Below are 14884 nucleotides of genomic sequence, written 5' to 3'. Positions count from 1 at the left end.
TGCCCTGCAGTTCCCCGACGAGCTCCTGGCGGACGCGGCAGCCGTGGCAGCACGCATGGAGGCGGCAACGGGCGCCGAGATGTACATCTTGGGCGACACCACGTACGGCAGGTCGGTGTGGGGCCGGGGTGGGGGGCTCTGTCCCGGGGGTCCAGCCTGCCTCCACGGGGCAGCTCGGGGGGTCGGGGCCAGGAAGGGCCCCCTCTTGCCTCACCTCCCCCTCGCTGCGGAGGGGCTGGGGGCTGCAGCGCCAAGGAGCAGGTGGCAGAGGAGGAGCGAGAGGAGCTCTGCGGTGCCGGGCCAGCCTGCCTCGCCCTGCGGCCCAGCCTGACTCTGGGCCTCCCTGCAGCTGCTGCGTGGATGAAGTGGCCGCCGAGCACGTGGGTGCCGAGGCGCTGGTGCACTATGGCCCGGCCTGCCTCAGCCCCTGCAGAAAGCTCCCAGTGCAGCACATCTTTGGGAGGCAGCCCCTGGACGTCGAGCGCTGCATGGAAGTCTTCCGGGAGCTCTACCCCGACCGACAGAGCTGTGTGGTGGTGCTGAGTGATGTGGTCTATGCCCACGCAATGGGTGAGTGCTCTGGGGCAGCGAGGAGGTTTCTGGTGGTGCTCTGAGCTCTGCAGAGTTGCCAGGGGGAGACACCATCAGCCCTGACTTCTGAGCTCTGCTCCTCATAGCCCACTACTTCTGCTCTGCCAGCCCTGCGGGACAGGTCTCTGTCCGTTTCATTCCCACTCTTTTCTCCCTTCAGGGGAGCTGGAGCAGCAGTTACACCAGGAGTACCCCAACGTTGTCTTCTCCAGGGTGGCATGCGGAGACCCCACCAGCCCGGCGCGGCCCGGGGAGGTGCGGCAGTTTGGCCGTCAGTTCACTGTGGAGGCACCAGGAGGGCTCCAGGACTATGTCATGTTCTACGTGGGAGCCGAGGGCCTGGCCCTCACCAGCTTCATGCTCACCTGGAACCGCTGCCCCTTCAGCTCTTTCGACCCTGCCACCGGCTGTGGTCGCCATGAGACCTTCAATGTGAACCGGGCCCTGATGCGGCGCCTCTACCTGGTGGAGCGAGCCCGGGATGCCGGAGTAGTGGGCATCCTGGTGGGCACCCTCGGCGTGGCAGGTTACCTGACCGTGCTGCAGCACCTCCGGGAGCTGCTGCACCGGGCTGGCAAGCGCAGCTACACGCTGGCTGTGGGGAAGCCAAACCCTGCCAAGCTGGCCAACTTCCCGGAAGTGGACATCTTTGTCCTGGTGGCCTGTGCTCAGAATTCCCTGCTGGACTCCAGCGACTTCTACCGGCCCGTAGTGACCCCCTACGAGCTGGAGCTGGCCTGTAACCCAGCTCGGGAATGGACTGGGAACTACCTCACTGACTTCCGAGACCTGCTGCCAGGTAATGGCTGGGAACCAGCTGCAGAGAGCAGTGGTCCTGCTCCCATCCCGGGTGGCCATGGTCACCTAGCTCTGCGGGTGGCAGGCGTGAGCCCCAGGCTAACGCTCCTGTCTCCTGGCAGGCGCCTGCGCTCACGTTGAGCTCCCGCTGGCAGTCCGCGCAGAGGAGGCTGTTCCCGATGTCTCGCTGATCACGGGGGAGATGCGTGCTCTTCGCCTCTGCGACTCCCTGGCCCCCCAGCTGTCTCCCAGCGCTGCCCTGGCCTGCAGGGACCAGACACGGGCGGTCGCAGAGATCAGCCCTGCTGGTTCGTGCTTTGGTTTCGCAGTTGGGTGAGCCCTGGTGCAGGAGCAGTGCGGGTTTCCTGCTTCGGTAACCGCTCCCCCCTCTCTCTCCTCCCAGCCTCCTTCCTGGAGTCACGCAGCTGGCGGGGCCTGGAGCAGCAGCTGGGGAAGACACCTGTCTCCAAGGCGGTGCAGGGACGGCGAGGGATTGCCATCGCCTACGAGGACGAGGGCCACGAGGAATCCTGATGCTGTGGCATCCAGCTAGGACCAGGGTGGTGCCAGATGGAAGGGCCTGGACCTGGCCTGTCGCAGAGTGTCAGATCTGCAATGGTCTAACCAGGATCTGGACTTTGTTCCAGGTAGGGCAGGGAGCTGGCTCTGGCCAGACCCAAGCTGGATGCGGCCCTGTAATCTGTAGCACAGCAGTGGGAGGCGCACGGGTGTTCAGTGATGCCCATGGCACACTGGGGCGCACAGTCAGGGCAGCAGCGGGGCCAAGACAAGGCGCTTGGCCCAGACCTGGCCCTCAGGTGCCCACTCCATGGCCCAGTCAGTAGCAGTTTCAGCCCTACTGGGAAAAGGGCACAAGCCTCACATTGAGCTGTCGACACCAGGACTCAGGGCTTGTCTGGTTATCGCTACTAACTAAAGCTGAACTAAAAGGAGAGTTGTTGTGAGTGAATTGTCTTCTAGGATAAAACATGGGCTGAAGAATGCAGACCTGGGGTGATAGTGGAGGTCCCACAGTGAAAACACAGATTGCAGTACTTGCTACAGAAGTACAGCCTTATTAATTAGGTAAAACCAGTCTGAGAGAACAGAAAAATCAGAGAAATTGGGAACCCCTGAAAAGAAAGGGCATGCTAGCAAATCCTGCTAGGAAACTAAAGCAGATAGAGGGGCTCCTGGTACAAACAAGCCCACAGGTGCTGTGATGAACAGGATCAGGGCACATACAGTGTTGCAGGGAGGATCCCATGCACAGAGGGGCCAGAGCCTATCCCCACTCATGGACCAGAACCTCAAGGCTGTGTTTGGCCCATGCACCTTGCGTGCCCCCTGGCTCCCCCTGTGGGGTCAGCAGCAGGAGCCAGACCCAGGGGCAGGGCACAGCTGCCAGCTCCCCTTAACTCCTGTCCCCTCACCTTGCATAGTACAGGCCAGGGCACTGCAGAAGCAGCGATGTGTCTGGGGCAGGCAAGTTGCTGGTCCCAGTCCTGCTGTCCCCTATCTTGGCCCTAACCCCCTGAGGGAGAGCTGCCAACAAGGGTGGGCCCCGGGAAAGGGTTAGAGTCCCTTCTTTCTTGTGCTTTATAACCCCAGTGTGGAGGATGGACCTGTCCCAGCTCAAACCAGCCTGCAACAGGAGCAGCACCTCAGCTGAGGGAGCGGGGAGGCATCTTCACCTCCTTGTGCCAGCACCCAGCTGTAGGGCAGCCACCGCCTGCTCTGCACTGACCTTGCATGATGGGAGGACACCCCCAGGCAGCACAGTCTGCTCCCATCTGCTCCCTGCAGGAGTATGGCCCAGCGCTGAGCCAAGGGACAGCAGAGCAGGCCATGGGGAGCGGTGTCATCTCCGCCCTCCTGGCCAGCAGCCCAGTGCCACCCTGCCAGCCCTTCCCACATGTACCCCCAAGTCTGCTCCAACTTCATGGTAGTCTCCAGCCACTCACTCCCTCAGCCAGCTAGCATGGCAGCTGCTTCTACTTGTGCTCCTGCTGTCCCTCCCGCAGCCAGAGAGGAACAGGAAGCTTTGAAGAGCACGAAGCGTGATTTAACCTCCTCCATGGTCCCCCAAGATGGGCTTTTACCCAGAGGAAAGGGGCAGTCAAAGTGTGGGCACTGCAGTAATGACAGCTACAACATAGAAATATCCTTAATATAATTAGGTGCAGGGCCTCCCCCCTCCCAACCACACACATACAAACTAGCAGGGCCCGAGAGCCTCTGCACAGCCAGTCACTGCCATGGGCACAGAGGCAGCGTCCCCTCCACCGGGAGCAGGCGCCCACGGGAGAGTGCTGGGGAAGGGCCGGCAGCCCAGCCGCAGCGCAGCGCGGGGCAGTCCGTGCTGGGGCAGTCCTGCCCAGGCTCCCCCCGCGTCCTGCAGCCGGCACTCCCGTCCCCTGCGAGGGGGGAGCATGCTGGGGGAACAGAGATGCTGACACCAAGATGCAGCCACCAATTCTAGCTGAGGAGCGTCCCGAGTGGGTTAATTCTAGTTGGAGGGTTATTCTACGAGCCGTACTGCAGCAGGGCAGGGAGGATGGGGGCTTCCTTGCAGGGAAGAGCTGGTCCGGGCAAACGGTCCGCGTTCCTGGCCAGGTGCTCAGTAGTCTGCTGTGTACTCCGTGCCATGCAGCCCTCGGCACAGCAGGGTGAACTCCTTCACCATCTCCTTCACTCGCCGCTTGTTTACACGCTCTCTGCTAACACAAACAGAGGAGGACAAACATGAGGTGGAGAGGAGGGACAGGGACTGCAGCATGCAGTCGCGCAGCACCCAGCAGGGGCACAGCCACTACCTGGCCACCGCAGCGCAGCAGCGAGGGATGCACAAACCTGAGAATCTGCTGGCTAAAATTCTCTTTCTGCTCGGGGTTGACGCGGGCCGAGGGGAAGCCATCCTGCTGCATGGCCTCCTTGATCCAGATGCTCAGGTAGCTGAAGCAGTGCTTGTTCAAGGCAAAGAGGATTTCTGCAAAGTGATCCATGAGGCTGCGGGAAGCCTGACCACCAATGCCCTGCAACAGAGCAGACAGACTCTGCTGAGCTTTGTGCTGGGAGGTGCTAAGCTCAGCTCAGTGGTCGCTGCCTCTCTAAACCAGGGAGGCCTGGTGTCACCCTGCCTGCACCCACCCTTGCTCCCAAGTCTCCTGCCCCCAGCTCTGCAGGGGATGCTCTCTGGGCACAGAGCTCAGAGCTGCCCAGGGCCCTGGAGGCCACAGTCCCCGTGTGACTCACCTCCAGCACAGCCTGCAGCAGCACCTTGCCGTTTTCATGCACAACTTGTCCCACCGGGGCAATCTCTCCGCAGCGGGGCAGCAGCTCTGTCTGCAACACACAGCCCGGGCCAGTCAATGCCAAAGCAGGCTATGAGCAGCAGCTCCCTCCCCAGCCTATTCTGGGGGATGCCCCAGTGCACAGGAGGCCCCCGAACTGCCCTTCAGGCCCTCCCCACTCCCAGCTCTTGGCTTCTGAGAAGGTCTGAACTGGATGGGGAAGGAAGGGGATAGGCTTTGTAGAAGAGGTTTTCATGGTGGCAGCTCTGGAGAGCCAGCAGCACAACCCTTTTCCTGCATGATCTGGGGGATGAACAAGCATGCCTGAGGAAGCCACAATACTCACAAAAAAGCCACAGGATGCTTTGACTGTTGGGGCCTCAGGGAACTTGAGAGAAAGGACACCTGTGGGCAGAAGGCATTCAGGTTAGCAGCCAGAAACCTCACACACCTTCCCAAAAGAGCTTTGTGGTACCCCATGCCCCAGCTGGTCATTCCCAAGTCTGCAGGAAGAGCAGGCTGGTTTTTCAGCAGAGGGGTTTGGCACACATATCTGCAGGTATAATGCATGCGGGCATGCTCAGGGTACTCACCACACTGAAACACTGCTTTGACATCCAGGTTGCTACACAGGAAGAGGTCTGGCTTTCTCTTCAGAGCCTGCAAGGCACACAGATAGACAGAATAAATACAATTCTACAGAGGCAGCCAGAAAGACTCCTAGGAAGCTGGTGCCCCAGACAGCCTCTGCCTGGACACACACTTACCTGGGCACACTCATGATACACAGCAGATTTACACAGCACAGAAGGAAGCTATCACTTTTACCCTCAAGAAAATGTCAGTCAAACATCCAGGCAGTTCACTACAGTCAGGGAACTCTGACCCAAGAGCTGAGGATAGATGCCAAGGTGGTGTACACACAAGTACTTCAGACAGACACAGGACAGAGGTTACCTGTCCCAACGCAACAGGACAGGCAGAGGCAGCGCTCCTGGGACAGGGGCAGCCATGCAGGACCCAGCAGAGAACAGACACCACTGTGTTTTGTTCTTCTCCTCCTGCGGACTCTGGGGTCACAGCAGGGGTCACAGCAGTAATTTCAAGCACTAACCCAGTGTTTTGCTCCGGTCTGGACCAGCATTGCACTGTTTTGGCTCCAGGACAGAGAAGGTAACGAGATGCCAAGGTTGCTTGGCACTTCCTGAGCAACAAGCAACTGTGAGATCAGAAAAGCTTTGTGTTTCCTCTGCTCAGTGATCCCATCAGCCACTGTAGGGTTCAAGCCTTTACTGTTTCACTGCTGCTGAGGCCACCTGAGATGTGGTACAACAGGGTCACTGCCATGCAATGGCTTGCCTCCCCCCACCATGCTGGCACCCTGTGACATGGCAGGAGGGCAGTTACCAGACAGAAGTGCTTCAACCTGCACATTTCCACAGGAAATGCCCTACCATGAAGGCCATGTCTGTGCCCTGACCAGGATAGCTGTGGGCCAGCACTGGGGACAGCAGCCCCATATCCTGCCCTGGTGTCACTGCAACACTGGGGACAGCAGTCACAGCTCTTCTGGGATGACAGACTCACAGCAGGGTGGTCCTGCTCCTTTCCTGGAGGACTGAGAGCCCAAACTGGGAGCTTGGCTCCTTTCCGTGCTGCAGCCTTGGGCTGAACTGTGTGCAGAGCCACTGCAGCACTGCATAACCCTGCCACCGTATGAGTCTGTTTTCCAGGATGACAGCAAGGACAACTTTCAGCTGCCAGCACTCAGGAGACGGCCATCTGCCTCTAGCCATGGCCTCTACTGGGAGCTAAATCTAGTTATTTCCCTCACCCCTTCTCCTCTAGCGACAGTCCACATCTGATCATTGCTGGGAAAGTATGCTGGAGATGAGAAAACTGAGCAGCAGGTTTCAGGGCTACCCCACCTCCTTTCTGACCCTTTGTATCACGCACTGCAGGAAAGGACCTGAATTTGGGACACCAAAAGGCATCCCTGGTACAGTCCCAGGGATCAGCTTCCAGACTAGATACAGAGGGGGCTTCACTGGTGTGATCAGGGCCAGATTATATTGTGTGTGTATATACAAACTGTATGCATCATTCTTGATGACAGGCTAGAGACAATATCTGATAGCTAGCAGCTGTACAATGGTTTAGAAACATGTCCACTCATCACAGCTGCCGTGCTCTCACCACAGAGGTCTAGCCAGCCCTGTACTGGCCAGTCTGCAAGATGCTGCTTAGATTCAGTCACATCTCTCCAAACACCTCAGCCCCCAGCCCTCCTTTGGGTTCCCAGCAGAGTGATTAAGAGCCCTCTCTCCCCAGCAGCACATTGCTGGCAAGGGTAGTTAACTGTCTGGTGATACCACCCAGCCATAGGTTCCTGTCCTCTGCCAGTCCAGGGGCCAGTTTTAACCTATGTCCTGCGCACTGCAAAACTGTTCAGCCAGCACAAGTCTTCCAAGAAGCTCAGGTAACAAAAGCCACCTACCTGGATGGTGCTTCTCCTAGCCAAAAAGAGCAGCAGTAGCCAGAGACCCCAAGCTCTCCTGCAGGCTCACAGCAGCACCAGCTTCTCACTGTCAATGCCATGGGGAAAGCGTGGTCTGACACTGGAAGTGATTCGTTCCACAGGACTTCTCTACCCAGGGAGCACAGAGCACAGGCCCAGTCTGGGCACACATCAGCACACATCTAATACAGATGGAGAAGCTTTTTTCTCTGTGCAATTGGGCCCTGTAGGGCTTTTCCATTAAGAAGGCCGTACCAGGTAGGTCCAGCTGCTTTCCCCAGTATTAGTAACCCTGCTCCAGCCCCATGGCCTCTTAGTACCAATCTGCCCCCTGCATATCTGGCGTGAGAGCACCTCCTAAGCACTGGGCCAGCAGAAGGAGCCATGGCCAGGGCAGGTCTTTAAATGTCAGCATTTTCAGAAACTGGAACCTTCCCCCTCCGTCTTTTGTCTGCTACAGACAAAGTGCAGAGGTGAGCACTAGCTCTCCAGCAAGGGATGTTGCAGCATTTGCTGTTTAGCAAATTGAAATCTCTCAGTGGAGAAAAGCTAGGTCAGGCACAGAAAGGACAGTGAGTTCTTGCTTCTGCAGCAGTTAGGAAACCCCTCAGACAGTTCTTCAGAGCAGGCTCCTCTACAATACACTCTTCAGAGAGAGGGAGGAAGGGTGGGAACAAGAGAGGCCACTGAAACCATACTCTTCCCACAAGCATGAGATACAAGAGAAGACCTACACAGCCAATTCTTGCACCACTCCAGGGCACACACTTCTATCTGGCTAGGAAACTCCTACCACTGCATTAACAGGGGTATTGTGGTTGCAGGCCCTGTAAAAACACCATCTCAGGGCTTCTGTCTTTCAACTCATCTCATTGAGGGTTAGCATCAGAGCATGCCACTGTCTCTTCCTAGGCTGCATGCTGATGGAGCAGATCCTCCAGCTTAGGAATGATACAGGAACTTGGTTGGCCACCAGGGTCTGCAAGGGATGGTCAGCACCTACCTGCCTGGCTGAGCTCCAACCAAATGGGATGCAGAGCAGCCTGCTCATTATGGCTCAGCAAGGCACCTGTGACTCCAGTTAGAGCATCTGGAGAGCTCAAGAACTGCTGCTCATCCCTGAGAGAAGAGCTACACTGCTCACCTGGCCTGCCTGCATGTTGAGCTCCTCTGCAGCCACAGTACTGGCTAAAGGGAAATAGCTCTGCCTGCACTGCAATACAGCCTTGGCACTGAGGGATGAGGGGGCAACAGTCTGAACCAGTACAAGAAGAAAGCAAGGTGGAGAACATGCAGTGGGCTAAGCACCCTGGCCAGTCCCTGCCTAGGGCATCACAGAAGGTGCTGCATTGTCTGCCCAGCAAGGGCCTCCTTGTGCAGTCATCCCTTGGACTCCTAGTCAAGTCAGAGGGCATCACCACAGCACCCTGGAGATCTGTGCTGGGTAGCACAGATCACTACTAGTACACTGTCAGGGTAGTTGGATGTGTCCTCAGCTCTTCGTGAGGAGGTAGGCTGGAGCAACATCCAGCAGCCCAGCTCGCTAGGAGCTGGAGCTCTGACACAGCCTGGAGCACTTCCCAGATCCAGCAGGTCCTGCTGGAGGCAAAGACACTCTCCTGGGCCAAGAACCAGCCTGTCAGGCAGCCTTGAACTCAGGAAAGAGGCGGAATACATCTAACAGCAAAACCAGGAGCCAGGGGGAAGGGAGACAGCTAAAGAGCTAGCGAGAGAGAGAGGTCCTGATTTGGAGAATGTGCAGGAATAGTTAATAGGCAAGACGGGACACGGGAGAAAGCCAGGCTGTGGTCTGCATCCCTGGGAACCCAATACAGAGCAACCACAGTGCAACTCTGAAGACGTACATGAGCAATACCTGCAAGCAGGAGAGGAGAGGTCAGAGGGCCCTGTGGGTGAGAACTCTCAAACACTGCCCACTGCCCAGGACCCACTGCCTTGTTGCCTGGATGCAGACCCTGGGGTAAACACCAGCCACCACTGCTTCATAATCCTGGGCATGGACACTCAAGATACAAGAGAGAGGCACTGACCACTGGAGCTCTTGAGGTGAGACACTCATCACAGGCAGGGAAGCACTGATGCTCCAGACTTTCTGACAAAGGTTGCAAGTACTGGTCAGTGCAGGCTTATAGCAAATGCTTACTTTATTTTTATTACTCAGGCTTTTAGACCTAATTTCAGAGACTCTAGCTTACGACTTCAGGGACTTTGGCTTACGATTGGCCAGCCACCACCAAAAATAGATTATGAACAAGCACGCTGTCTGACCGCATCTTGAGATTTACCAGCACAGCAAACCAGTGCTGAACAAAGGCACTTCTAGTGAGCTTGTGCCTAGACCACTCCTGGTCCAGTGCGATTCTGGCTAGTCTCCTAAGGAGCAAGGTAAAAAGATGCAGCTGATGGATTTCCAGGAACAAAAGACTGGCAAAATGATCAGCAGCACTTACTGGGGAGTCTCATAGCCTGATAATCATGCCCAAATAAATACATTGTAAAGTCAGCTGAAACTGTAAGTTGTACAGACAGCTCCCTATGTGCTTGTGACAAAGGGTTAATGTGCAGGTATTAAGAGGTGGGAGCAAGCAGGAGTCAGTAGGGCATTCCCTCTCTTCACAAGATTGTGAAGAAGTAAGCAACTGAGCAACTGGCTATAGTTCTAGTATTCACATATTTAAGTCACAGGAAAAAAAAAAGCCATTAAATGACCCTAAGGCTAGGGAGAACAGTCTCCAGAAACACCTTTTACAAAGCTGAGTTATCAAAAAGTACTGAGAGGATCTGTTGACAGAGGAAGACGACCAAAAAAGTGTAGAAGGAGAAACCAGACAAATTTGAGCAAGGAAAGGTGAAACATTTCTACCAAAGTGATTAATCACAGCAGCAGACTGCCAGGGAAGTGGCAAAATCTCTGCCTTGACACACTCAGATCCAAACCTGATGGAGCCAAACAAAGGACTGTCCACTCTACAGGCAAAATGTATTTGGATATAACAGCCTCTTCCACATAAAAAGACAAAGTAGATCTAAAATTCTCTCCAACTTTAATCCTGTGCATCTAAAAATGCTCAACATCATCACTGAAGAGCATGTTTCTCTGGAAGAGGACAGGCCAAACTGGGGATGCTGGACACACCTGTGCTGTCAGCTGCCTCCTGAAGTCATGAGAACAAAAAGCCAGAGATGTGACCTCCCTCAGCTTCTTGGTATGTTTCAAAGCACCCTGCCAGGTCATCAGTCCTGAACACAGGCAGACTAAGGAAAAGGAGGAAACCCTTGGAAGAAGTCCTGCACATGATGAGAGAGGAAGGGGACAGGATCATTCAGCCTCCATGGGGCTGCTGGAATAAAAAGCCTAGGAAACCATCAGGCAGCTGCTGGAGGTGATGGCACAGTAGCAGAAAGTCATTCATCTCACAGTGACTGAAGACAGAGCAGCCACTGAGGTAGGAGCCTCATACCTGTTCCAGCAGCAGAACCTGGACAAAGCCTTCCCGCCAGAGGATTCAGACCGGGGCAGACAGGACTGTTTGAGAGAGCTGGGAATGCCAGCATCTGCCTACAGAAAAATATGCTCCCTCTTGCCCAAGAAGGCCAGTGTGTAGCAGAGTTTCCCAGCAGATGGGATGGGTAGTGCTTGCTCTCACACCATGACTAATGGAAACGCAGCATAGCTGCACTCTTCTCTCCAAAAGAGCACAAATATGCTATGTCCAGATACAGAGAAGGATCCCAAGCTACCGAGAAACTCCGCATCTTCCAAAGAATCAACAAGCAGGGCTGGAAGAGTCTGAAGAGGTTGCCTCATCCCTTACCCACCTCATGGCAGGATCGGCTCTACCTTCCCTCCAAGGAAGCAACAGGTTTGTTGAGAATTATTTCCAGCCCTCCAAATGACAGCAGCTCCCCAACTGATCTTTCAGCACTCTTTATGCTGTTAGAAAGATTTGCTACTGCCTAATCTGAACTCTTTTCTGTGATTTCATCTGGTTACTTTTTGCCCCAGCCGAAGTGAACAAAAGAGGAATTTTTACCCACACCTGTGGTATTACCTTTTATACACCTGAAGACTCATGCAACTCCAGGCTTCGATCAGTCTTTCCTCCCTGTTATGTTTACAAGCTGCTGATCATTCTTCATGCTTTTCTCTGTTCTCTCTGGTCCATATCTACAAAAATGTCGTGCGCCAAACTGGGCATGGTGCTCCAGTTGAGGTCTCGCCAACGCTGAGCAGCAAGGAAGGATACCTTCACGAACCTCACATACATCTCCCATTTACTGATCCTCACATGTTTGAAAACCTTGTAAAAAAGTTACAACTTTCAAAACTGGCATCAGGAAAAATCTACAAACACTTTCTAATAGGGTCATAATCATTTCAGATCTTTTAACAGCAAAAGAAGGGAAGACAAGGCTGCAATACTAGTTGTGAGACAAGACTAGTCTCAGCAGGATCTGGACTTCAAAGTAATACATACAGACACTGCTTTAAAAGTGAGACATGGTTCCCTCACCCCACTCCCTGCCAGCTCCATCCAGCAAAGCCTGCACATGGGCCAAGCAGCCATCAGAGGGGGCTAACACTTTAACTGCCAGGACAAGCCAGACTCCTACACAGAAGTTTGGCTGAGCTGGGTGATTGGAAGCCAGGACAGCCCACAGTTCTTGTTCCTGCTTGGGTGGGTTGTCAGCTGCGTGACTGAACAGCCACCGTGACAGAGACTGTGTCTAACTATCAGGAGTATCTAGCTTAAAAAGGACAGATATATTTCAGAGAGACAGATATGCTGTAACTCACAGCAGCGAGACTCACTGCAAATCCATTGGGTCAGATCAAAAGTCCCTCTACTCCAGTGCCCTGTCTCAGACAGCAGCCAAAAGCAGATGCCCAGGAAGGGCTAAACAGAGCACTCTGAAGGTCTCCCAGCTTCCAGCTGTCTACAGCTCAAACATCCTGAACCAGGGAAGCTTTGTGTATTGAGACCGCCTCAATGGATTTTTATTCCATAAGCTCTTCCTATCATGTGCCATTAGAGGTCTTGTCATTATGGAAGTTAAGTAGAAAGTGACTTTCCTAGGTCTTTCTCATTGCCAGCAGCTCCAGAGCATTTTCCATTGCTATGAGGATAGCTTCACTCCCTCTAGGTAGGTGCTGCGGAATGTGCCTCATGCTGCGGGACTTAATACCCAAATCAAGGATGTCAGGGCTTCTCCCTCAGTTGCCATAGCAGACTCCAGAGCAAGCTGGACTTCTGTTCCTCTCAACAGGTGTATATACACACACAGCATAGTACAGGCCCTCCCTACACACTGCCAGCGGTGAAGTGTCAGCCCTGCTCCTCAGCTCCTGCACTACAGCCCACTGCTCCCTGCCGCACTGGCAGCACAACTGGCTTTGTTCTGGGCAATCACCACCACAGCTGCCTCTGGCAAAACAAACAGGATTTCTCGGCTTCAAGAGCTGCTGCGCCCATTTGGCAAAGTGCCTCCGGTAGCAGGAGGATGCAGTAGGACAAGGCAGGTGGGTGGACCAGGGGAAGCACCATGGCACAGAGAGGAGAGCCTCAGCAGAGCTTCAGGTCCAAAGGTCCTCAGACACAAGGCCCCTTTCCATCCCATTTGCTTCTGCTAAAGAGGGACAGGCAAGAAATTCCTCCAGACATAAGCTTTCTGCAGCTGCTCGACCAGTCTGAGGGCCGTGTGTCATCAAGCTGGTGTCACAGGATCACTCCCAGGCTGCAAATACAGGAGCTATTGTCACCACCTCTCAGCCACCATCCCAAAGAGCTGTCATTAGGCAGTATGGCATGGTGGGAATCCAGGATTGCAGGCGATCTGGGCACAGAGAGCCAGGTGGCTCCCAGGGCCTGACAGGTCCAGGCACAGATGCCATCACAGGCACATTCCTCCCTTCAGCCGATAGTTCAGAGCTGACCCCAGCTGCTGCTGCCCGCAGCTACGGAGAGAGTCCACTTTGCCGGATGAGCGGCACGGTACCAGGCTGAGGCAAGTGTTGCCTAGTACTTTGTGCAGAGGGCTTTCTCCCACCAGCAGCAGAGCTCGGGCCCTGGGGAAAGCCAGTCAGCTCAGTCTGTCCCTGCCCTGAAGGACCCATCACAGGGAGTAGGTAGAAAGAAGAGTAGGAAAATGACCATTTAATGCTCTAATTTTCTGTCACCCAAGCATGATTGTGGCAGCAGCAGCCCAGAGTGCCCCATGCTGGCTTCTGCTGTGCCACTGGGGCCAGGTGCAAGGCAAGGGGATAGCAGCTCCGAGGCTGCCCTGCACAGGAGGGCACTGCCCTGGGGATGGTGCAAACCCAGAACTAAAGGAGAATGTTTTGTTTTCAACTTCCACGGAAACAGATGGAGAAACTCGATATTCAACTAAAAGGAAAAAAAACGTTGTCAACAGAAAGCTAAAAATAGGTTTAAATTGAATTAAAAAGAGAAAGAGAGAGAACAGAAAGTGAATGAATAAGAAACTAAAACACACCTGTGCCAGGAGTTGCATAAATGAATCAACAATATCAGGATGATCCCTGGGCCCTAAAATATAATAAAGATGTAACTTAAGAGAAAAATCATACAAACAGCAACTCAACATCATATAGTTATGTGATACAGAAAGAATTTACAAGTGAAAACAGGAGTGTAGGGGAGGAGGGGTGTGTGGGGAAAGGGATGGGCAACATGAGCAGCTTGAAGCAAGTTAAAGAAACAAAACATACAAAAAATCATGAAACTTGGAGAACCCAAGAACAGAAAGAAACTGTAAAGGAATAGGTCTGAAGCCCCAGGATCTCCAGCCAGCACCTGGGTGCTGCAGAGCCAAGGAGATCTTTATGTCATTGGGGAGGAAGAGGAGGAGAAGGGGCTAGCTGGGCACCATCTCCACAAGGAGAATTAGAGCTTTTGCATTGTAGGGACTGAGCGAGTGTCTTCAGAGCACCATTTGGTCCTGGAAGATAACTGCAAGTGAACGACAATACCTCAGCAAACGCTTGACAGGCCCTGCCGGGCTCAGGCGTGCACATGCTTGTCACCAGCCTCAGCTGCTCAGGAGCCCCTGGCACAGCTGCCCTCCCACCCCTTCCCAGATGTTCCAAGCCCCTCAGTCCAGGACCCACACAAAGGCCTCTCCCCCAGCATCCTCCTGGGAGAGATCAGTTTAGTGCCCAGAGATTTCCATGCCAGCACCACTCACCCTACCTTGGCATCCGATTCTTTGCACAGACACATCACAGCCCCTGCAGGGTCAAGCATCCCACCCTCTCCGGCTGCATTTGTGCTCAGACAGCAGAATCTGCTTGCTCTGCTCAGGGCTGGTTGACCACAGAAGATGATCCCTGAGCTGGGAACACAGTCCTGGGCACCCAGTGAGCTGGGCAGTCACTTGCCTGTGTGCCCAGAAGCATCTATGCCTCCCCAGGCTCTGAGCCAAGAGGACTTTACTGTACATACATCCAAATGCCACTGACAGAAGCAGGGATCTGATCTCTAGATAAGCCCAGCTCACTTGCCCATGACCAAAAGTGACACTTTAGCACAGAATGATCTGCTCAGACTGAGGTGTTCCAAGGAAGCACAGGCCCTCATGGACCCCCCCACCTCTCTAGGGAGCTCCGAGCCTTGTACTGGGGGAAGGCATCATGTTATCCAGC

At 54.5% G+C, this 14884-nt stretch overlaps 2 protein-coding genes across 6 annotated transcripts in view; one reads left to right on the top strand and one right to left on the bottom strand.

The window, feature by feature from the left end:
• The first annotated feature begins 6 nt into the window (after positions 1 to 6).
• On the top strand, positions 7 to 2342 carry DPH2 (diphthamide biosynthesis 2). Its single transcript, XM_085298226.1, has 5 exons — positions 7 to 111; positions 350 to 570; positions 752 to 1390; positions 1512 to 1697; positions 1793 to 2342. The coding sequence occupies exons 1-5, from the start codon at positions 56 to 58 to the stop codon at positions 1921 to 1923; spliced, it is 1233 nt and encodes a 410-aa protein (XP_085154352.1). The 5' UTR covers positions 7 to 55; the 3' UTR covers positions 1924 to 2342.
• Positions 2343 to 3545: 1203 nt separating this feature from the next.
• The window catches only part of IPO13 (importin 13), a 31712-nt gene continuing 20373 nt past the window's right edge, over positions 3546 to 14884 (bottom strand). The window contains exons 14-19 of one of the 5 annotated variants that reach the window (XM_085298222.1): positions 13717 to 13769; positions 5276 to 5342; positions 5029 to 5087; positions 4645 to 4734; positions 4243 to 4424; positions 3546 to 4109 (exon numbers count right to left, since the gene is read on the bottom strand). In XM_085298222.1, coding sequence (XP_085154348.1) covers positions 4010 to 4109; positions 4243 to 4424; positions 4645 to 4734; positions 5029 to 5087; positions 5276 to 5342; positions 13717 to 13769 — 551 coding nt within the window. In that variant the 3' untranslated portion in view covers positions 3546 to 4009. Of the gene's footprint in view, positions 4110 to 4242; positions 4425 to 4644; positions 4735 to 5028; positions 5088 to 5272; positions 5343 to 11273; positions 11523 to 13716; positions 13770 to 14884 lie in introns of those variants that run through there. The other 4 variants (XM_085298223.1, XM_085298224.1, XR_014894968.1 and 1 more) reach the window with 4 other exon arrangements.

Source organism: Rhea americana, unplaced genomic scaffold (genome assembly GCF_003343005.1).
Source record: "Rhea americana isolate MKP2758 unplaced genomic scaffold, rheAme1 scaffold_136, whole genome shotgun sequence".
Classification (NCBI taxonomy): Eukaryota; Metazoa; Chordata; class Aves; order Rheiformes; family Rheidae; genus Rhea; species Rhea americana.
The sequence above is the reverse complement of the archived record's forward strand: the minus strand, read 5'-3'. Positions and strand labels throughout refer to the sequence as shown.

Bases quoted from the DNA above. Each gene is read 5' to 3' on its own strand.
- DPH2 (XM_085298226.1), top strand. From the start codon at position 56: ATGGAGGCGGCAACGGGCGCCGAGATGTACATCTTGGGCGACACCACG. The intron at 112-349 runs GTCGGTGTGGGG...GCCTCCCTGCAG, and splicing joins GGCGACACCACGTACGGCAG to CTGCTGCGTGGATGAAGTGG. The intron at 1,698-1,792 runs GTTCGTGCTTTG...CTCTCCTCCCAG, and splicing joins CGCAGAGATCAGCCCTGCTG to CCTCCTTCCTGGAGTCACGC.